This window comes from Vespula pensylvanica, chromosome 2, assembly GCF_014466175.1.
Source record: "Vespula pensylvanica isolate Volc-1 chromosome 2, ASM1446617v1, whole genome shotgun sequence".
In the NCBI taxonomy this organism is placed as follows: domain Eukaryota; kingdom Metazoa; phylum Arthropoda; class Insecta; order Hymenoptera; family Vespidae; genus Vespula; species Vespula pensylvanica.
In genome coordinates this window covers 807,010-829,845 of record NC_057686.1, presented here as the reverse complement: position 1 = coordinate 829,845, position 22,836 = coordinate 807,010, and the positions used below count along the sequence as shown (strand labels likewise).

Here is a 22,836-nt window from a genome sequence, read left to right as displayed (position 1 = left end):
TTTTTTTTTTTTTTTGTTATTCTCATTTATAATGATTAACGATAAGGATCGAGACTTTGAAAGTCTTTAGTTGAAATACTTTATTATGCTTCCCACCTGTAGAACAGATAGTCGATTTCATTCTCATTCATTATTGAGACATACAAGTACATATTCGTGAACCTTTCGATGTGTTAAGGTTAGAGGTCGTTAGAAACATTATTATATTTTTATTAGAATTTCTTTCTTTCTTTTTTCTTTTCTTTTTTTGAATTTTAATGATTCCATTAATATATATATATATACATATAATGTAAAATACATATATACATATATATATATAATAATCAATATTATTTTAGACTAATTGTTAATAATCTTAAAATCTCAAAAATGTTTTACAGGACTAATAATAAATTTTAATTTTCAAGACACACACAAAATTTGAATTATCTTTCTTTTCAGCTGAAGAATTGTTCTTTTTTTTTTTTTTTTTTAGCTAAAAACTTGTACAAAAAAATATATGTGTACATATATATATATCTTTTTTTCTTAATTAATAAAAATTTGTATTCCATTCAAAATATTTTGTTTACAATAATGATTGCGTTGATATAGAAAATATAGGTTTAAAAAAGAAAGGAAGAAGAAAAAGTGAAAAAAAAAAAAAAAAACTAATAAAATCACAATGAAATTTTGTTAATTTCGTTAATATCGTCATACGACAGAATTTTGATATCTTTTACGAGTTAACTCGTACATATTTCGCGTATCCTTGTTGGACAATTGATTTTTTCTTCTTTTAATAATTCACGACGTACGTACATTTACTCGCTATAATGAAGTTAGAAACATTATTTGATAGAATCATAATGCATCGTTATAAGCGTCAATCGGCATTAGATACAGGATAGGTCAAAAGTTATTTTCTTTTTCCACTCTGACTTTATAAATGTCAATTACTCTTTTCCAAGACTCCTCAAGACTATATATTATTTTTCATATCATAAAATTGCAAGTCTAATCAGAACATTAAAATATCTGTCTTTGAAAAAGGTGTAATTGATTTTAAAAATTAATAAAGAACTTATAACGAATAAATTTCAACTAGACAAATCGTAGAGATACATTGATTAATAAATGATTCAATGATCATCGATGCGAAATTATAAACGAACAAATATAATCATGAAAGTCGTGGAGTCAAAAAATGTTTGAAATAAAACATGAGAAATAAAATAAAAAGTATAACGTAATAATTATAATAATAACAACGATATTATGATAATAATAACAATGATGTAATTTTTAATTTAAGGTAAGAATCCCGTCTCGAATTAATAAAGATGACTGCCATGATCGAGGACGTACAAGCTCTACAAACTCTAACGATTCATACCAGCGACGTAAATAGCGTCGATTTTGCTGGCGATTGTATCCTGGTAACTGGATCGGGGTAAATAATAGTCCACTTTTCATCGATACTTTAGCTTATATACATTCCTGATACAACGTATTAATAATAATAGCATTAATAATAATAATAATAATAATTATTATTATTATTATTATTATTATTATTATTATTGTTTATAAATTATAATAATTATAATAACAACGATGAGATAATAATAAATTATTATTATTATTTATTAGGGATAAACGTGTAAGAGTTTGGGAATGGCAGAATGGTACGGGCTACGTCGAAGCTTTCTTTTCACCACTTTTAGGTCACAAATATGGGGTAACTTCGGTCAAAGTTAGCCCACAATCGACCATGCTAGCTTCTTCTAGTATAGACGGTACTACGTTGCTATGGAATTTAAGGGTAGGATATTTTTATATATCTGAATGTTTGTTTTCCTTACATTATCTTTTTTGTTTTTATATTAGAATATTTTTAGCATTACTGACATACTTGACACAATAATAAATGAAACTGTGAATAAGTTTTATCGATTATCCTATATAATATTAAATAAAAATCTTTGATCTGTCTCGTATGTTAAAATCGAGCTTTTTCTTTCTTTTCACTTTCAACAAAAAATATTTCGATTTGGATAATAAATTTTCATGATCATTTTACCTGACTACGATTGAAAATCTTTTTAAATTTGTTTTATATATCAAAGACGGGAACGAAGATACACACGATGGTACAAGTTAGCGGAGAATCTATAAGAACCTGCAGATTTTCACAGGATTCAACATTGCTAGTTACAGCCGGAGATAACGGACAGATTTGTCTTTGGGATTTGATTCATCGTACTTTGATAAGGCAAGATCTTCTTACGTTACTGTTCGTGATCGTAAATAATTTCTCTTGATATAACAAACGCAATAATACCATCGTTATAATTTTTTCTTTCTTTCTTTCTTTCTTTCTTTTATTTTTTCTTTTTTCTCCAGATCATTTCAGAAACACGAAAGTGCCGTGCAAGGAGTATGTTTTACACCTGACTCAAACTGGTTGCTCACAACGTGCACGTTTGGCGTTATGAACCTATTCTCCACTGCCGAAATGATCGATTCTAACATGTCTAATGGTCAATCAGTAACCGTGTTTGCTTCGGTAGACGATGCGCATGATCTTGGTGTAGTGTCGTGTGATTTTTCAATCTCGCAAGAAGTAACAGGTACAAATATATATCTTCTTATTATAAAGTAACATATTAAACGGTTGTAACTAACCAATTCTATTACTCTGATAATATACAGGTAGTGAGTCATTTACCAAAGTTTATCAATTGGTTACTTGCGGCAATGATCACAATGTAAAACTTTGGGAAGTCATGGTGATTCAAGAAAAAGTCGAAACCCAGCCAAATTCTGCCACTATAAATCTTTACAGGGTAATGGAAAAGCACAGCAGTGCCTTAACTTGCGTAAGATTTAGCTCCAACGGATTATACATTGCTAGTAGTGGTCTTGATAAAACAGCAATAATTTGGGAAACGGTAAGTAAGTTTATTTAGCGATTATCTAATACAACCTACGACACGTACACACATAAAATTATTTCGATTTGTGTGATCGTAGAGTACAGGAAAAATATGTAACGTCTTAGCGAGACACAACAGATACGTCGCGTGTTGCGCTTTCTCGAGAGATGGAAATCTTCTGGCGACTGGTGATCTTTAATTTATATATATATATATAAAAAAAAAAAAAAAAAAAAAAATGTTTAATTTATCAAAACTGTATGTACGAAATTGAATCGATCAATCACAACGTCATTCTCTAATGCTTTAGGTTCTAACGATAAGTCGGTTATTGTGTGGGATCTAACAGGACACCTAACTATCGATTCTGAACTTATACGACATGGTGCTCCTAAGTTATTATTAAATGAACGCGGAAAGGTAGGTAAACTTGTTTGACATAGACTCACGGATGGTTAAGGTCACGATGATTCATTTATTTTACTAGAATGCTATGCACGAGCATGATGTATTACAAAACGCGGAATCGTCTAGAAACGAAGTGAAGTTAATTCAGAGGATGGACGATCATGGTGGAGCGGTCAATGGCGTTGCTTTTTATGGGAATGATTTGATAGCTTCTGGTTCAGGGTTTGTTCATGAATGTTTATGTTTTGTCAAAAAGAAAAACAAAAAAGAAAAAAGAACCTTTCGGATAATCGAAGTTTATTGATCAATTTAGAGATAAATTGGTACGTATATGGGCTATTGAAAAAACTGAGGAAGACGAGGAAGATATAAAATTCCAAGAGAAATCTTACAGTCCTTTGGACGGCCATAAGTATAGCGTGAATCACGTTGAATTTAGTCCTTGCGGTACGATGCTTGCTTCGTGTTCATTGGATGGTACCACAATAGTTTGGAATACCGAAGTAATCTAACTAGACCTATTCTTTCGTACTAATACACATCGATTTCATTAAAATAACTTTAATTTTGATTATCCTCATAGAACGGTGGACATGCAAGAGGATCGTTCGTTAATTCTGGTTCAGGACTTCGCGTATGTCGTTGGTCTCCGGATGGTACCAAAATAGCAACTGCTGGAGACGATGAAAAAACGACATTATGGGACATGGATAATATGGAACATTTACAGTATGTCTAATTAAAAAAGAATTAACGATTCGATATTTCTTTTATGGATATTACATATCTACGCGATATCAAAGATACTAAAGATACTATCGTGTGACTCAAGAAAATTTTACAGAATTTTCGAAGGACATGCTGATGCGATTACATCTATAGCGTTTACCCACGACTCGCGTTATTTGGTAACAGCTTGTAACGAGGGTACATGGAGATTGTTCGATATTCTTAACGAAAAAACAGAATTAGCCTTATTGGTTTGCGACGAAGCACATGACTTGGGTGTACAAGGATGCGACTTTAGTCCAACTGGTTCTATAGGAGCTACAAGTACGTTTTAATAAACGATGATTGCATTCAACGAAACGTCGAAACAATTTTTTTCTATTGACACATCCGTTTGAACTTTTATTATTTAGGAGGTGACTCCAATTTAAATAACGACAAACAGACATATCTATTAGCGACATGTGGAAACGATTCTCTCGTTAAATTATGGCAATTAACCATTTTTAATGAGGAAGATGATTCCGCAAATGGTATTGGAAAGAGCGACTGTAATATTAGCTTCAAAGAAAAAAGAACGTTGGCCGGTCATGGTGGTAACGTCATGGACGTACGTTTCTCTCCGATTCATGGAGAAATTTTAGGAAGTGTTGCTACCGACAGGACAGCACGTATATGGAGCGTCGTAAGAGTTTCGACATTTTTTATTTAGAATATTAATTAATTTATATCTATGAGAACTATGTAATAAGAAGGATGAACAAATATGTCCGCAGTTTTCCGGAGCTTGTTTGTACGTTCTCGAAGATCACGAAAGTCTTGTAACGTCATGCGCATTCTCCGAAGATACATCTTTATTCGTTACAGGTTTGCTTCGTTTTGTTTTTCAAATGTTACGTTACCTCGTCTTGCACAAAATATATATATATATATATATATATATATACGTATTGTACGAGTAATTACAATTAACATCGCATTCTATTTTTAGGCGCATTAGACAAGACCGTTCTAGTTTGGAGGATACCTCATCAATTGGTGTCTCAAAGTATATTGATCGATAGTTTGAAACAAAATAGAAAGAAGGTAAAATATAAATGTTAAAATGTCAAATATAAAAGCTGTTGAAATTTACAAAAAATTAATATCGTGAAAATATTAGTTGGCCGATTGGAGAGTCGACGATACTTTGAAATGGTTGAATGAAATAGGATTATCGAAATTAATGAAGAAAGTTCATACGTGTAAATTAACTGGACGACAATTGTTGAATATTCCGGTCTATGAATTATTAAATAAACTCGATCTTGAGAACGACGAGGAGGTATACAAGCTCTCATTTTGATTTAACGATAATAAAAAATTCAACGATCTTTTTTCTTGTTCTTTCTTTTTTTTTTTTTTTTTTATTATTATTATTATTAAATATTATATACTTGATTTTCAAAGACGGCCGAAATATTCAAGAGACAGTTGTATTGGTTAAAAAAAGAGGACGCTAATGCGATGGAGATTTCGGATGAAACGGAAATACCCCATGAATTTTTGTGTCCTATAACACACGAGATAATGAAAGAACCGGTTCAATGTTCAGGTATATAAATATTATTAATTTTCATTAGAAATCAAATATTATTGTAATATATTATTTTAATATCATTCTTACGTTAGATGGATTTACGTACGAGAGAGCAGCCATAAACGAATGGTTTTTGTGCGGGAAATATACAAGTCCGATGACGAATGAACCATTACACGATACTACTTTTACATCAAATATTAATCTGAGAAATGCAATATGTACGCTTCTTCATGGTAACGAACCAGAATAATATATTTTTAAGATAGATCAGTTGTGTCATGATCTTTGAAAAGATAAATTATAATTCTTTTACTAGTAGTTGAATATATATATATATATATATATATATATATACATATATATATACAGTATAAAGCACTTACATATAAGATCTAAGAGACAAAGATACGATACACATAATCTAAATTTTACATCATATATGCTGTGAGTGGACCAATCGTATTATACGTGCACATTTACTTGAACATTGCACAACAAGCAAGTCTTGAAATATTTTCAGTTGTCGTAAATTTATTCTAATCTTTATTAATTATGTCGATATATATTTGTATTTTTATATTGTTATTATGAAATACGTTAAACGTATTTTACTGGAATATTATTGAAAAACAAAAGATATGAAGATATAGAAAAATCAAACAATAATTATAATTACATCTTCTGTGTGGGTGTGTGCATATATATATATATATATACATATATATATATATATATATGTATATATATATATACACATATACGGAAATTTTATTACACAATTAATAAGAGCGAAATGGTCCACAGTATACTTCATTATGTATAGTATCATAGAAGAAAACATTATCTAAATGATTTAGGATTTCATTTATAAAAATACAAAAAGAATCATTGAAGACTCATAAAATATAGGATGATACTACTATCGTAGAATATACATACATATGAGAACGTATTATAAACATTGATTATAATATGAGTATGTTATGTATATTTTATGAAACTATGATACACTAGCATGCATATATATATAAATATATATATATATATCTATATATATATATATATATATATATACGTATATATGTATATATAGTGACCTGATGTACAGGAATAGTACAATTTCGCACTAATATTATCGACAATCTTCATGAATTAAAAAGAAAAAGAAAAATTATACCAACGTATATGCACTTATATGTTGTATTATCTCTGAAAGCGTATATATTATACATATCGAATCGATGAGAATTTTGTAGCAGTTGTAAACACAAATGAAACTACATGATGATGATAATGACGATGATGATGATGTTATTCGTTAAATTTTAGACTTCTTAAAGTGAAAATCTATCGAAAACAAAGTTTTGATAGAAATTTCACTAAAATCTTCACACATAAACGATTTTTATATAACGTATATAATTAACGTCACGTTTTTGATATTTATGCAATCTCTGAACGATATGCATACTCATATCTAATATAGAGCCATGTATTATTATATAAACTTATTAATGACTTTCTAGTTTTCATATATTTTGTTTCTTATTTAAATGTTAAAGATGATAGTAGTTACGTATTTGTCTTGTACATACATACATACACTACATACATACACATATACATACATACACTACATACATACGCTATATACATACATTATATACTTACATACATATTTAAACTGATTCAATTAAACATATTTGAAAATTAAAAAATATATATATATATATATATATATATATAAATTTGTATGTATATTTCTGTGATAAAATATATGAATTGGTTTGGATTGTTGTTTAAAAAAGATATAATCGAAGAATATGTTTGCGATAAAATAGTATAAATTGTTAATTTTATTGATATACATACATATACATATATAATTATGTACAATCGAGCTTTGTTAATGTTACGATATTATGTTATTACTATGGCGTGCTCATTGTACAGTTATCACTAATAAATACCAAAATTTCCACCAACAAATTTAATTGATAATATTCTTCTCAAAATTAAATATTAGAAAAAAAGAAAGAGGATATTCGAAAGAACCGCCATACGTCCTATAAAATCCTAATTCGACTTGTAACCGACAGATGGCGCTATATTCAATTGTTCGATTTATACGTAAATTGTCGTAAAGAAGGTTAAACGAAACGAACAATTTTTATCAAGAACGTAAAAGAATCGTGATAAATCGTTAAAATAAATAACGATCTTAATTCGTCCGTCGAAGATCACGTTAGAAGGATATTATTTTCCTGAGAGATAGAGGGGGAAAAAGAAAAGAGATTAGCAAAAAAAAAAAAAAAAAAAGATTTGAACGTCGTGAGTCACTTCCGTTTTGTGGGTAAAGCGACTACGTCACCATACGTGACGCTGCTGCATATAGAAAGACGATCGAAAAGAAGCAAAGTTCGGCACCGCCTGTTGACTGAATACGTGTGAACGTCGCTCTCTACGTATTATAACGCGAGTGTTAGAAATAATAAGAAAAAAAAGACAAATATATATATATATATACACAGATATACGTACACGTATACACACGCAGAGATACACAGACACATATTAAAAAATGGTAAGTCGTATTTATCTAGAAAATTTTGGTGAGTTAGTCGTTGACGTAAAAATCACACTAAACTTTGAACGTGTCGTTTCTGTGTTCTCAGGCATCTTACTCGGAGGATCAGCTGGCAGGTAAGTGAACGGTGTATCCCGAACAAGTAGAGAGATTAAAGAGGGGTACTCGCTTTTTTCTCGATCTTTAATTCAGGTCAAGAGTATCCTTGCCTTTTTAGACACACCCCGCTTGCCACGGGCTACTCGTATCGAGGACTACCTTTTATGGTTCTATCTTTGAAAGCGAGAGGCGACCCATCGTTAAAAGATCATTCTGCCAAAGCGTTCGCACTTTTACCCACTTTGTTCGCGGATTTAATCTCGTTCGAACGTCTCTCGTCTCGGTGTCAACGTTACTTTCTTTCTCTTTCTCTTTGACTTTCTCTTCGGGATAAAGTTGATACGATCAGTATCGTGTTAGAAGTAACAGAAGAAACCGATTCTTCTTTCTATTCGATTAGTTTTGATTTTTTCAATTTGTTTTAAAATGACAACGATTGACGTATACTAGTGATAGCAAGTAGAACGTTGGATATAATCGAATCTTTCTATAGCAATTGCGAGTTTCACGATACGTTACGTTCAGTTTTACTAAGCAGGATGTATGGATACAGTTATCAGGAATTGACTAATAGGATGATGTCATCTATGGAGGGTAATTCATTTTTATATTATCCGAAAGTGTTTTATAGTTTGGGTATTCCTTTCGTCGTTCGTATGAGAACATATAAATCGTTAGGACGATAATCTTTGTTATTTTATAAAGATAATGAGATACCCTCAACTTATCTTAGAGTTTCAGGAAGCATTTCAGCTCTTCGATAGCCGTGGGGATGGAAAAATTCATGTGGCTCAAATCGGAGACGCACTGCGTGCACTTGGACAAAACCCTACAGAATCGGATGTAAAAAAATTCACTCACCAGCACAAACCGGATGAACGAATTAGCTTTGAAGTATTTTTACCAATTTATCAAGCCATTAGTAAATCCCGCACATCTGACACGGCTGATGATTTTATCGAAGGATTACGTCATTTTGACAAGGATGGGAATGGTTATATCTCGTCTGCCGAATTGAGACATCTTCTAACAACATTGGGTAATTAAGGAATTACTTAAAATTTGCGATACTCTTAGTAATATTCTCAGCTTTTTACAAAAAGCGGATGTAACAGGTATCTACATCTTACCCTGCAGGTGAAAAACTAAGCGACGAAGAGGTAGAAACGTTACTAGCGGGCCACGAGGACTCACAGGGTAACATTAATTATGAAGATTTTGTCCGTCAAGTGATGTGCGGATAAATAGTTACTTAGTTTTGTACATGAAGTTATTAACATTTAATTTTTATAGTCCTCGAGTCTATTCAAACTTTTACTTTTGAAAATCTTCATATCATAGCGTATGCGTATAAAAATTTCTCTTTAAAGAAACCAATGCTACGTATCACCTATTTTGTTATATATCATGGGGAGAAAACTAACCATTTTATATAAGATTAAACATTAGTTAACAAATGGTAGAGATAAATGAAGATCTAGCGCATCGTGCCTTGACCTACTCCAATTTACGAGCATTTAGTGATATCTGTATTGAGAGGAATACAAACTGTAGATCGTGTGAACAAACAATTATAAGAATTTGAAGTTTTCTTTATAATTTCATAAAGTTACATTGAATTTTTCATCGAATTCCTTCGATTTTGAGCCATTGATACGGAAAAGAGAATACGATTCCTTCACTTGCATTTATTAGCTCGCTATAAAAATCCATGCGCCACTGTTACATAATTATGAGAATAAACAAAAAGGAAGAAGAAAAAGAAAAACGGAAAGAACAATAAAATTGTCATTTTATATTTATTTATTATATCTAATGTAATTTTTATTTTCTTAAAAGCTATAAAAAACAAAACAAAAAAAAAAGAGACAAAACAAAAAGAAAAGGCAAAAAAAAATAAATAAATAAATAAAACGCTGTATGTTAAGATATAAAGAAATAAATAAATTTACTCTATAATTACTTTAGCGTTATAACGTCCGTCCTTAGTGAAATAAACCGATTAAAGTCGACGATTATGATCGAATCTTTCGTAGCGGTCACACAGTAATAAATCTGACTAATAGAGAAAATATAAGGGAAAAAGATTGTCTGTCTCTCTCTCTCTCTCTCTTTCTCTCTCTCTCTCTCTCTCTCTCTCTCTCTCTCTCTCTCTCTCTCTCTCTCTCCCTCCCTCTCTCTTTCTCGACTAAGTGCGCAAGCGCTTTCAAGAAATATTTTCCACGACTTTCATTCGCTGACACGTTAGTGACGTCACGAGCGTCAAGGCCGAAAACGCGACGCAACAGTACAATATGGAACAACGTCGAGAACGACGGTTGTTCCAGTAACGTTTCATACGTCCGAGCGGATGTTCTGTTCGTCAAGCGCGAGTAGAAAACTTGTGCCTCTCATAGGAATATCCTACTTTGCGTCGCTGAATAAGCGGACATTTCCCCGTGTGAAGTAGATTTAAAAACCGTCAAAATTATACGAAGAAAGAAGTATGAGTATTAGTTCCAGCCTATTATTAAGTCATTGTGAAAGTAGTAAAAAAGGTGTAATAATGCCGAGTTTAGTTTCGAGTAATTGGTAAGTTGAAATGAGGTGAGCGCGTTACTGCGCCATTTTTGTCTTTGCTCTCTCGTGTTCAGACGCCATCTTATATATCTTACACATATCTCAATTTCTATATTCTTTCTTTCTTTTATATATATATATATATATAAATTTTTTTTCATTTTCTATTCTTTTCTCTTTTCTTTTTTTCTTTTCTAAACATCGTTACGTACTATCGTTTTTACTTTTGCTCCAAGATTACAATAAGACTTATCTTTCTTGCGAACGAACGATTAAATGAACTTGACCATATATAATTAGACACTCGCTTAGGAGAAAAATAAAACAATAAATAAATAAAACAAAAGTATTTATAACAAAAAAAAAGAAAAAGAAATATATATATATATGCGTATAAAATAAAACGCGAGAAAATTCTTAGATTACACGATTACATTTATGTAATTAAACGATAATACTTCTATCCCAATTTATTGTTTCCAACATTTTTAACGATATCAGAAATGATTCCGAGTAATCTCTGCTACCTCTTCGATTAGATTTTTCTAATATTTTTATCTTTTCTTTCTTTCTTTCTTTCTTTTTATCTCTTGTGACCTAAAAGTCATAGATATTTTTTTTTTTTTTTTTTTATATATATATATATAATGAAAAAATATATCAATAAAATACAAGAGATAATCGTGGTAATCGTTTCTTGTACAATATAACACTATAATTAATTAATTAAATGTTATTGAAAACATACTGATAATTTTCCTTATCATTGGTTACGTTGTTCGAAACCAATTTAACAACGAAGAGAGGGAAAAAGAGAAAGAAAGAGAGAGAGAGAGAGGAGAGATCACGGAAATGTACAAATGTTTTTAAAAAAACATGCTTCCTTTTCACGCATAATTTGAAAAACTTTGATAATAGAAATAACCACGTTGGAAATCGTTCTCGTATCTTATTATATGTTATAAATTTTATCGATTTCGTTGATATCGGACATTCCATAACTTATATTTATAAACGATCAAAGCTAAAGATTGAACGAAAAAAAAAAAAAAAAAGAAAACAATTTTGAGTGTCGGATAAATTTTGATTGTTGTTCGATTTTATCGAATTACTGGCATGTTTATATATGTTCTTGTATGTATACATCACGTACGTTTATATGCGTGACACTGAAAGAAAGTTGGTCTTCATCGGTTTCCTATAAATCCTATCATTTTATTTATGAGTACTATGTCACATGATTATCAATAATACTAATAATAATAATAATATATGAAACGCGTTGGTGTATACGGCATGTGATACGTATAATCTGTTAATTGTTTATACGGACTTCCGCCTTTAGTATTATCTAACATTCATCGCACAAAGAATTAATATAACTAGACACGATTTTAAAAATGTCGAATAAGACATTTGTATGGCTTAGAACAAAGGAATTAATCGAGTTTATTATGACGAAGTAAAAGTAGGTCAATTTTTTTTTTTTATGTGCTACATATTGTATTTTTTATTATATATATATATATATATTATAAAAATATAAGTAAAAATATAAATCTATAATAATATATAAATTTAAATATAATAAATATATAAATTTCATTGTTAAAAAAAAATTGTGTATATGCGTGTGATCCTATTTAATATATATATATGATCGTATTATTTATATAAATTAGTATTATATAAATTATACATATCATATTATATATATATATATATATATATACACACAGACACATAATGAAAAATATATACGCAATTGATTACTATGAAAAAATTAACCTTATTTTATTTCATCATACTTATATATAATGTATATATATATATATATATATATATACACACACATTACTTTTTTCTTTTTAAAATTGTTTCCTCTCTCAATTGATTGTATAAATAATTTGTCGAAGAAAACTGTTAGTACTACTTGCTATAATAGTACGTCGAAGTTTCGATCGAAACAAAAGCGTTTGCCTGCTGATGGTAAACCGGTTCTGAGATCTGATGTACGAATATTCCGTTAGGTGCAGCGGCAATTTCGTTTTTCTTTTTAACACAATATCTATCGGCATACGTGTCTCTGCTCACGCACGTATTCGCGTTCTTCTTTCTGTGTTTATTCGATGACGACAAAGTCCTCATTCGGTGACATTCTAAGCTTTGGAAATTTCCTATCTCGTGATGATACACATCTCTTCTCTTTTTTTTTTCTCCTTTTTTCTCTCTCTCTCTAAATAAAAATCACTTTATATTCGTAATAAATCTGTTTAATTAAATATTATTTATTATCATTTTTCATGTATATATATATATATATATTTTTTTTAACATCAAAAATAGTCAAGTGTATATATATATATATGATTTTACTATGCATATGTAGTATGTGTGTGTATATATAATACGTATTCTATATATAGTAAAACCATAATTGAGAGAAGAATAAAATAAAATAAAATTGTTATAAGACCTAATCCGATTTATATTCTTTTTTAATCTAATTAAACGAATCTAAATAAATGAAAAAATAAAAATAAACAAAAGCACTTCGTCTTTCTTTCGAAGATACTTTATATTCGTAATAAGTCCGTTTGATAAGAAAATTAAATTTACAATTATTTTTAATAATTTCTTATTTAACATTGAAAGTAGTACTATATATATATATATATATATATGTCGATATATACGTATATAATATGAAGACTATTATCAAGAATAAAATAAAATAGAATAAAATAAAATAAAACAAAATTCTTTGAAAGAAGACGATGCCATTTACAGTACGTTTAACCTCAAAAAGGTATATTCTTTTATACGATACGTTACTCGCCACGCGATCGACATTACTATATATAATTTATATATAATTCAAGTATAAAAATAAGAGATACATTTATGGAATAACTTGATAGCTTTATAATTATCGACAGTAAGTTACTCTGACGTATTTATTTATGTATATATACGTATATATAAAAGTGTACTAAAAAAGACGGTATAAAAATGAAAAGAAATAAGATGGCGCTGTTTATAGTTTTCTATTTAAAATATATTCCGACTAGTTAGAATAATATTGAGATCAAATAGATGTATCGATCTATCGAATACATTAAAAATACAACATTGTGGAAACTTGTATGTTTCTCGTCGATATTTTTATTGGCGAATGATGCATTAAATATTTTCTAAGAATAACGGTTACCGATCTTTAGTAAGAGAGAGAGAGAGAGAGAGAGAGAGAAAGAGAAAGAGAGTGTGTGAAAGAAAGAGAGAGAGAGAAGAAGGGATGGTAGTTCTCGCAGTAAACACTTCTTATATAATCCCTATTGTCTTCGTTCATTAAGCTAGTTGAATTTATTCGATCAAAGACATTAAAAGGTTTTGTTCGAACAAATATATACATACGTGCATTTGTATGCGCGTATATATGTATATAGGGATGCACACGTGAGAATATAAGACAACTGTTTGCATCGTTATCTTTATCTTGCATCATCCTTGCTTATCACAATAAAGATACATCTACTAAATACTGTGGAATATTACCGACCGTTGACAATTTAAGCTGATTCACTTTTATTATCGCGTGACTTGACAGTTGAGAATCATATGCTCGTAAACAAAAAAGAAGAAAAAAAAAAAACATTCGTAGACGAAAGTGATACCCACTTATGTACCTGTTACTTGCATTTACGATTTGTATGTATTTGATACATGCATTGTCTGCACATATGCACATTTCGATAACAGTCGTAGTCGCTTATCAATCTGCTGTTGTTTTTCTTCTTTTATTTTTTTTTTTTTATATTTTTTGTGTTTTTTGTTTTTTTTTTTTCTTCTTTTTTCCCTACTTTATTTCATATTTTCGCGAGAACCAAGTCAATACGAAAACAATTTTTATTTTCGTTTAGTCAGCGTTATATAAAAATTAATATTTTTTTATGACACCTTATCGATGACTTTTCTCCTTTCGATATTATCATTATTTCCAAAAATAAAAGGCAACGTGGTCGGATCCGCTTTTCAGTAATGTAGTAGTTGTATACGTACGTACGTACGTACTTACGTATTTGTGCGTCTAAATATACAACGCGAACTTCGAATTCCGTAGTGATATATATTTCAGATAAATAATATGTATACAATCGTCGTGACCCGCGATGTTTATCGACATACCGATAACTTTTATAATAAGTAAATTGATTTTATATATGTATATGTATCTTTTGTTTACGTTGCTCGATTATCAATTAGTAAACTATATTTGTAATGATTTTTCAGTCGTTTGTCTTAGATTAAGAGAGCGAGAGAGAGAGAGAGAGAGAGAGAGAGAGCATAATGGCGAAAACAGAATTATACAACGTAGTAGTTTCAATTAGGAATACTGTTTTTAGCATTTTGTCTGGGGATTGCTAAAAGATTTTGGCTGAATTCGTGAAGGAAGAAACGTCATCTTCGTACATTTATTTCTCCTCGACTTTAATTCTACGTAAATGCATATGGCGTGCGCGTAGAACACATACATACATACATACGTATACACACACACATACTCAGAGATAGGATTATACGTTTGGCTCGATGCCAATTTTTAATGACGTTTGCGTTAAAAGCAACGATACAAGTAGTGTTCTTAACATATGTATATACACGTATCGGCCGGAATCTTTATAAATCGACGATGTTCACCGATCTATTTGTCAGTCAGCAGTTATTCTTTTGTCCGTTCTCATGCGATCGGTCAAGACATAATTTCTCTCTCTCGTTTCGTAGTTTGATTTTACCGCGAATTTCATAACAGCTGACCCGACATTTCGCCTCGGATATATATATATATATATATATTATATTTTGTAAGGGTGCCGCTTCGCTGCGTAGCAGCATCGCGTTTATCGCCATTTAGTTTCTTTTGAATTATTTGTGTTAGTAAATTAGATTTTTATTATTTTTCGAAAATGGTACCTAAACCATTGGAATCGGCTCCGAGGTTATGGTAAATATATCCTTTTAGTGACAGATATTTTGACATAGATTAGACTTGGTTATAAAAGTAGAAGAAAGTAAATAAATAAAGTAAGACGGTATATATATTTTTAAAGATAGCCGTGAAAAAGCAAGAAAGAGAGTGCTTTGGAAATTATCCTATGGATTTTGTTTCTGTCATTTACAAGTAGAAAGATGCATATTTACGTTCGTATTCTTTTTTTTTTTTTTTTTGTTTTAAATCAAAACAACTTTGAGTATTACAATTTTATATAATTTAATGAGGAGTATTATACGTTTTATGTATATCCTTTGAGTTTATACGTTAGTAGATATTAATGGTTCAAAAAAGTTTATTTGCGGATGTATTTATATATGTATGTATATATGTGAAATATTTTTTGCTTCTTCTAGTGAAATGTCAAGTAAATGTATGGACGAGAGCCTGGAAGAGGGTTCCAGGCCACTCCAGCATTATTGTATAACGCTGGGTGTGGGGCCTCTGTGGTGGTCCTGATGTGCCCCATGCCGCATTGTCTGTATCTACAGTCAACACAGAGAGCCGCGGCGTGGGGATCAAGCAGAGTCAGCTCTCTGTGAGCTCCCACATTGTGCAAGTACGTATTACATTTAAAAAAGGAGAGTTAATGTATCGTGATTAGAATTAATAATATATTGATATCTATTTTGCAACCCACCCAATATTTTGTAGGAGGATGAATTGTTGAAAGCTGTAAGAAGTTGTGAATCATTACGCCTGACCTTTACGCTTCACTTAACAGAGAGTACATCTGTTGAGTGGGAAACTGTAGTATGGCGCCGCTGTCTTTACATACGCGTACCAAGCTGCCTTCTACCAGAGGGTTCCAAGGAGGGTTTTGTTTCCCTTCTGGAATATGCCGAAGAAACACTACATTGTACTAATATCATTGTTTGTCTCCGTAAAGACAAATCAGATCGAGGTAGTTGTCGGATTCCTTTCTTTGGAACTGTAGAAGCCTTTTGTGTTGAAAAAAATTCTCCGTCTAAACCTTTTTGTTGTTATGGTTTAGCTATGCTGGTTCGTACCTTCATGTTTTTGGGCTTCACAGTACTACCACCGACTCATGCCTTGGTACCGCCAGGCAGTGACGCTGGTAATCTCTACATGCTCTATGCCATCGAGTAATCGGCAAGCAGCTAGACTCCTCTCTCAAATTTAACGCGCAGGTATTAATACGATTTTTCAGGTTTGTTCATTTTCTCCAACATACAAACACACGCATACACACGCCATGTTTTAATTTTATAAAATATTTTTACTACAAAGATTACTTTAAACTATTTTATTTTATGTATTATTTCTAAGTTAAATTATTATTTTATTTTCATTAGCAAATACATCTATGTTTATTATTTCAACTAATAATTGGCTTTATTTAATGTTTATTAATTATTTTTCGTTTTATCATTACAGGTGCCATTATAACGAAGTTTATGATAGAATTCAACAAAATGGATATGTAAGAAATTGAATGGCCAGACTTTTGTTTTCAATATTTTTAATTTGATCTATGAGCATTACAAAATGCAGTTTTACATCTTGTGTGAAAATTGCTGACCAGTAACTTTGATTTTTTTTTTATTTTATGGTGAAAATGACCAGTGAGAAACAATTGACATTTCGGAATTTATTTAAATGCGAACAAAGATAATATGTATTGGAGTATCACCTTAGCGTTAAATTTAAGAGGTATTTAGGAGAACGAAGAGAAATTATAGTCTCGTATATGTAGAGCGCGTACGTAACAGGCTTTTGATGAATGTATCAATTCATTCTCTTGAACACAATGTTAATAACTCTCGTAAGATCGTATAAATTGCTGACAAAGCTTCCCACGTATTCTGAAGGAATTTGATGGTTAAATGTTACATATTAAATAGTTAATTGTGACAAAAAACCATCAAATTATAGGAAAAATTTATTATCGGTAAATCTCTATATGTTAATCGTGGCAGATTGGGTATCACCATATTTTTCTTTCTAATAAGATTCACTTTCTCTTACTTCTTATAATTATTTCTAAGTATTATCGATATTAGTAATTTTATTATTATTATTATATATATATATTATATATATATATATATTATATATATATGTACTTAGATTTAATATTTGTTGTGCAGGCTCTAAAAATTTTATATATATATATATATATATGAATCTGATTATTTCGTAACTCCGATTTCTAGAAAATTATTTTTGAAAATTTCTGAAACTATAGATCGACAAAATTGTTTGATATATATTCTTTGAGAAACATGTTATGTTAATGTAATAAATGGTGTAATTATTCGCTTTATTTCATACACACGTAGTATTTTGAGAATAATTTATTTGACGTTGGAAGTTTAATCGATAACGATTCAATTGCAGTAGTTACTACTGCGATGTATTGAAATATCTGGAGTATTATATCGAGTATTTTTCTTTCTTTCTTTTTTTTTTTTTTCGTTTAGTATAATAAGACAGACACATACACACAGTACTTATAACCAAATTTGAAAATTTTTATGTAGAACGATCATTAAAACCAAATATTTTGTTTTAAGTGAAGATAATAACAAATTGCGTAAAGAGAGACCGTATATTAAAATTCAATAATTCAAACTACTTTCTTTTTTTTCCTTATCATAGAGGTACTGCGACTTTGTAATTGTTGTTATTATAATTTATAATTTTTATTATATCTAGGTAGTATATATATATATATTGCAAGATTTATTAATTTTTAATCATATTAGAATATAAGCAATATTATATATCTGGTAATTCCCAATCGATTAACTTTGGAGAGTTCTTGCTAATAAATGTGTTCTTTAGTGTTGACTTGATAACAGACAAAGTTGAAAATGAAAAAAAAATATATATAAAAAGAAAAATACAAAAAAAAATGTAAAATATTAAAAAATCATAAAAAATGTTCATAGCTTAGTAGAAATATATATATATATATAGAGAGAGAGAGAGAGAGAGAGAGAAAGAGAGAGAAAGAACGAGAGAGAGGAAAAAAAGAGAGAGAAAAAAGAGGTAAGTGAAGAATGACGGATTATTATGTGTTAAATTCATTCAAAATAATCAAGAGAATCTACTAAAAGATTTTAAATTGGAAGAACAAGTCTATATGCGTTTTATTCCGTCAGTTAGTATTATATATTCATACACACTTGACCACCTAAAAAGTATATGTATGCTACATTTATTATTCATACATGAAAAACGATTGCTAAATAAAAATTGAATAAAACACATTATGTCGTTATTTCAGTCGAAAAATTATTCTTGCTTATCTCGTAAATTTTATTGAAAAGAAAAAACAAAATTATATATATCGAGAGAGAGAGAGAGAGAGAGAGAGAGAGAGAGAGAGAGAGAGAGAGAAAGAAAGAAAGAAAGAGAAAGAGATCCGATTTATAATTTTTGCGATTTTTATGATTTAAGAAACACATAATCTCGTAATAAATATGAAGATGTATGTAATCATGCGAAGATATGAATTATGCTAATTAGAAAGTTATAAATGCAGATTATTAAAAAGATCAGTAATTTTTTTGTTGTTTCATATATTGATATAATTTTCATCTTGTAAAAATATATAAAAACAATTCACGAAAACTTAAAGAAAGAACAGAATATTATATAACAATACTTTTTTCGATTATTATTAATCCTTTTTTTTTTTCTTATTAAGATATTTTACTGTAATAGTATCTATTGTTCTACACAAGCTTTATATTTCTACATATTATATATCGATAATATGTTTATATATACTGCTGCTGTTGAAATATTTCTATATGATATATTCCAATAATTTCGTTAAAATTTTGGAATTGTCTGCATGATTAAGAAAAAATCGTTTTGTTTATTTGAAAATTGAGGCATATCTTTGTATATACTTTCATTAACAAAAATTAATCATTTACATAATTGTCTTTAAATCCTGTAAATCAGAATGTTTAACACGCGTTTGTATCTCTCATACTTTATACAATCACAATTACATTTTTTCACTCTCACATTTCCTTTATTTTTCCAGTGATTTTTCTTTCTTTTCTTTTTTTTTTTTTTTTTTCCATAATAGTTTCCTGTAATTAATCAGAATATAAATCCGATTTGATAACTCATTAATTTAATATTACGTTTTACAAAATTGTTATATTTGTAAAAAATATATACTCACAATTTATTTAATACTCGGAGTATCGGATGAGTTTTTTGGTACGAGACCTAAACTATCCAACATACCACCAGATGGTGTTGATTCCTCAATAGGGTAAGCCGTCATTTTATTACATTTAATTAAATGTGTAGCTATAATAATCAAAAGCGAGATTATTACATACGATCGTTTATATTTTGACGTTATAAATTATCCTTTTGTATTTACCCAATTGATTGCCATCATTTGTCGTATAACCACATCGACATTGCATTTTCTTTTCCAATGGGATATTTATAAGCGGAGATGGAACAACTAAACTGGTCATTGGCCTTTCATTATGAATTTGTTGCAAATGTTCTTTAAATGCACGCCAACAACACGTTACGTAACGACACTGTTGACACCTTTGTTCTCCGCTACAATTATAAATAAATCATTGGTTAACAAAATATTTAATTATAAATATGTATATATATATATATATATGTATATGCATGTACATGCATACACACACATATAGATATAATTAATTAGATAAATTTATTTTTATTTATAGACATAATTATGTTAAAAATGAAATGATATATTTTTACGGATAATGATCCTGTTCATCAATATCTTCTTCGCATTCTTGACACGGTAAGTGACTGGTAGAAGTATTTACTAAAATTGGCCCTGTACTCCACTTTTTAACGCATTCATCTTTTGGTAATTCAGCGACTGGACTTTCTACGTCAAATCGTCTTATCAGGGGTCGTTGTTTCGGTATCATTATTTCATTTTCGTTTGTAAAATATGGTACAACTTCTGCAACAAATTTTTTAACAACCAATAGATACATATATACGTTAATGTACATAGACAGAGAGAGAGAGAGAGAGAGAGAGAAAAAAATAGCTATAATTGTATATAATGGACTTACTCGAATTGATGACAGAATCGTGTAATTCTCTTTGATGAATTTTCAATGAACTTTTTTGATTAAACCATAAACAACACCTTGGACATTTATTTCCACGTCCTTGTTCTCTCCTCACAATGTGTCTTTGCATATGGAGGAAGAACGAGTGTATACTAGACGCATTCGTTTGTCCCTCGACAATAAATTCTATAATCTATTAAATACATCACTTTGTAATATTTATTGCAATATTTATATGCGATCAGGTAAATAGAAATTTATTTGTATTCACCTTTAGACAGTAAGGACATTGTAAACCTTCACCCTTCTCATGAACTTGATAATAATGATCTATGATATCTTTGTGACTAGATGTTCGATAACCACAGCTATCGCATTGATAAGGCATTTCTGAAGGACAATGGGTCGTTGACAAATGATTAATCAATAAATTGCTATTTCCTGGAACATTTACAAAGAGATAACTCGTATGAATTTGTATTAATATCTCATTGTTGAAAATTCATTATCGTTAAGACAATCGAACTCACCAAATTTTTGTTCACATATTGCACAGACAACCATGTCACCGTCAGAATTACCAAATGTACTATGAGTTTCTGAAATATGAGTGACTATCTGATGTTGAGAAGAAAAAGCTGCACAACAATAACGGCATACAGGAAATTCTGTTTGATCAGGTACTTGGGGTGGCACATGACTGACCATATGTTCCATTATTTCAGTATTAGACCGCATCACAGTGGTACAAAGGAAGCACTAAATTATATATCATAATAAAAAGCTATAATATATCGGTCAAATATATTTCAGTAAAGATATAATGTATTAATATTAATGAATGAATTACCTTAAAATATAACGAAGATTTATTCTCTTTTAACAATAAATTTTGATCACCTTCCATGGTCGCGTAATAACATTTTTGAAGTTGAATTTGTTCGGTTTTATTTTCTCTTTCTTTTTCCTTAATAATTTTTGCATCGGAAGTATTTTTCTTTGCCTCTGGCTCTGGACTAGGTGGTGCAGGTAGAATCCTTTTTCTTCCTCTTTTTGGACCAGGTTTTATTAAAGCAGATTCTGTTTGTTTGATATTTTGAACTATTATTTCAGCATTTGTCTGTGGTTGATCTTTAGATATTATCATTGGAGTTAAAGGAGGAGGAGTCGTGTTTGTATAAGACCAATCTTGAAACGGATTAGCCGCAATTTTTGCAAGACGTTCTAGCATGCAATCATCTGAAATAATAAAATATGTAATTAAATGTTATAGTAAAATAATGTTTATGATTATATCTGATAACTTACTAGTAGAGTCTATTTTGGTTTGTTCAGATATATGAAGGATAATATTGTCAAATGCACGTGCCGCAGTAGCACCATACATTTCTCTCCAAACAAGTTCGTCTAGAAATTGTTGTATCATTTGTCTGCTAAGTAAACTCAATGTATTTTGAAACATTCTTGGAACTATTTTTCGTAAGTATTCCATTACGTGGTAATTGCTCAGGAAATTTCTAGGATTTTGATCGGAAAATGCCGCCTGCGTTACATTGGCGAAACCAAGCTCTTGTAAAGTGCTTTTATCAACCGTAAAGTCAGTCATAATTTTAGAATCCATATGAACCCAGTCTTTCAATGGATGAAGGATATTATTAAATCTTCGTTTGTACGATCTTTCTCCATCTTGTACTGGATCACAAGCACGTAATCTTAAATCAAACGTTGCCATATCCAAAACCCCAAGAACTTCAACTTTCACCTAAAAAAAAGTATCGAATAAGTTTTCAGTGTAGAGATTCTTATATGATGATTGATAAAAAAAAAAA

The 22,836-nt window shown here is 29.9% G+C and overlaps 4 protein-coding genes across 6 annotated transcripts in view; 3 read left to right on the top strand and 1 right to left on the bottom strand.

The window, feature by feature from the left end:
* LOC122638025 (WD repeat, SAM and U-box domain-containing protein 1-like) overlaps positions 1-5,907 on the top strand; it is a 7,545-nt gene extending 1,638 nt beyond the window's left edge. The window contains exons 2-18 of the mRNA XM_043830630.1: positions 1,298-1,435; positions 1,636-1,807; positions 2,112-2,257; positions 2,389-2,615; positions 2,698-2,936; positions 3,019-3,109; positions 3,232-3,341; positions 3,409-3,551; positions 3,643-3,832; positions 3,913-4,058; positions 4,174-4,382; positions 4,472-4,743; positions 4,835-4,925; positions 5,050-5,144; positions 5,221-5,382; positions 5,508-5,652; positions 5,730-5,907. Of these exons, the coding sequence (XP_043686565.1) occupies positions 1,326-1,435; positions 1,636-1,807; positions 2,112-2,257; positions 2,389-2,615; positions 2,698-2,936; positions 3,019-3,109; positions 3,232-3,341; positions 3,409-3,551; positions 3,643-3,832; positions 3,913-4,058; positions 4,174-4,382; positions 4,472-4,743; positions 4,835-4,925; positions 5,050-5,144; positions 5,221-5,382; positions 5,508-5,652; positions 5,730-5,890 (2,709 nt within the window). The 5' untranslated portion in view covers positions 1,298-1,325 and the 3' untranslated portion in view covers positions 5,891-5,907. The remainder of the gene's footprint in view (positions 1-1,297; positions 1,436-1,635; positions 1,808-2,111; positions 2,258-2,388; positions 2,616-2,697; positions 2,937-3,018; positions 3,110-3,231; positions 3,342-3,408; positions 3,552-3,642; positions 3,833-3,912; positions 4,059-4,173; positions 4,383-4,471; positions 4,744-4,834; positions 4,926-5,049; positions 5,145-5,220; positions 5,383-5,507; positions 5,653-5,729) is intronic.
* A 1,945-nt stretch (positions 5,908-7,852) lies between these two features.
* Positions 7,853-10,111, top strand: LOC122627221 (myosin-2 essential light chain). 3 transcript variants are annotated; one of them, XM_043808202.1, is made up of 4 exons: positions 7,853-8,224; positions 8,316-8,343; positions 9,060-9,365; positions 9,464-10,111. In XM_043808202.1, exons 1-4 carry the CDS (start codon positions 8,222-8,224, stop codon positions 9,568-9,570), a joined length of 444 nt encoding a protein of 147 aa, XP_043664137.1. In that variant the 5' UTR covers positions 7,853-8,221; the 3' UTR covers positions 9,571-10,111. The 3 variants fall into 3 exon arrangements, with proteins under 3 accessions (XP_043664137.1, XP_043664139.1, XP_043664136.1); XM_043808204.1 differs by lacking the exons at positions 7,853-8,224; positions 8,316-8,343 and adding an exon at positions 8,350-8,920 and having other exon boundaries at positions 9,442-10,111; XM_043808201.1 differs by lacking the exons at positions 7,853-8,224; positions 8,316-8,343 and adding an exon at positions 8,352-8,920.
* Positions 10,112-16,295: 6,184 nt separating this feature from the next.
* Positions 16,296-19,459, top strand: LOC122627247 (ornithine decarboxylase antizyme 1). Its single transcript, XM_043808252.1, has 5 exons — positions 16,296-16,302; positions 16,364-16,494; positions 16,590-16,839; positions 16,930-17,086; positions 17,334-19,459. The coding sequence occupies exons 1-4, from the start codon at positions 16,296-16,298 to the stop codon at positions 17,043-17,045; spliced, it is 504 nt and encodes a 167-aa protein (XP_043664187.1). The 3' UTR covers positions 17,046-17,086; positions 17,334-19,459.
* A 531-nt stretch (positions 19,460-19,990) lies between these two features.
* LOC122627219 overlaps positions 19,991-22,836 on the bottom strand; it is a 5,559-nt gene continuing 2,713 nt past the window's right edge. Inside the window, exons 12-20 of the mRNA XM_043808199.1 lie at positions 22,316-22,769; positions 21,858-22,246; positions 21,538-21,766; positions 21,279-21,448; positions 21,008-21,200; positions 20,679-20,892; positions 20,311-20,501; positions 20,104-20,234; positions 19,991-20,008 (exon numbers count right to left, since the gene is read on the bottom strand). Coding sequence (XP_043664134.1) covers positions 20,107-20,234; positions 20,311-20,501; positions 20,679-20,892; positions 21,008-21,200; positions 21,279-21,448; positions 21,538-21,766; positions 21,858-22,246; positions 22,316-22,769 — 1,968 coding nt within the window. The 3' untranslated portion in view covers positions 19,991-20,008; positions 20,104-20,106. The remainder of the gene's footprint in view (positions 20,009-20,103; positions 20,235-20,310; positions 20,502-20,678; positions 20,893-21,007; positions 21,201-21,278; positions 21,449-21,537; positions 21,767-21,857; positions 22,247-22,315; positions 22,770-22,836) is intronic.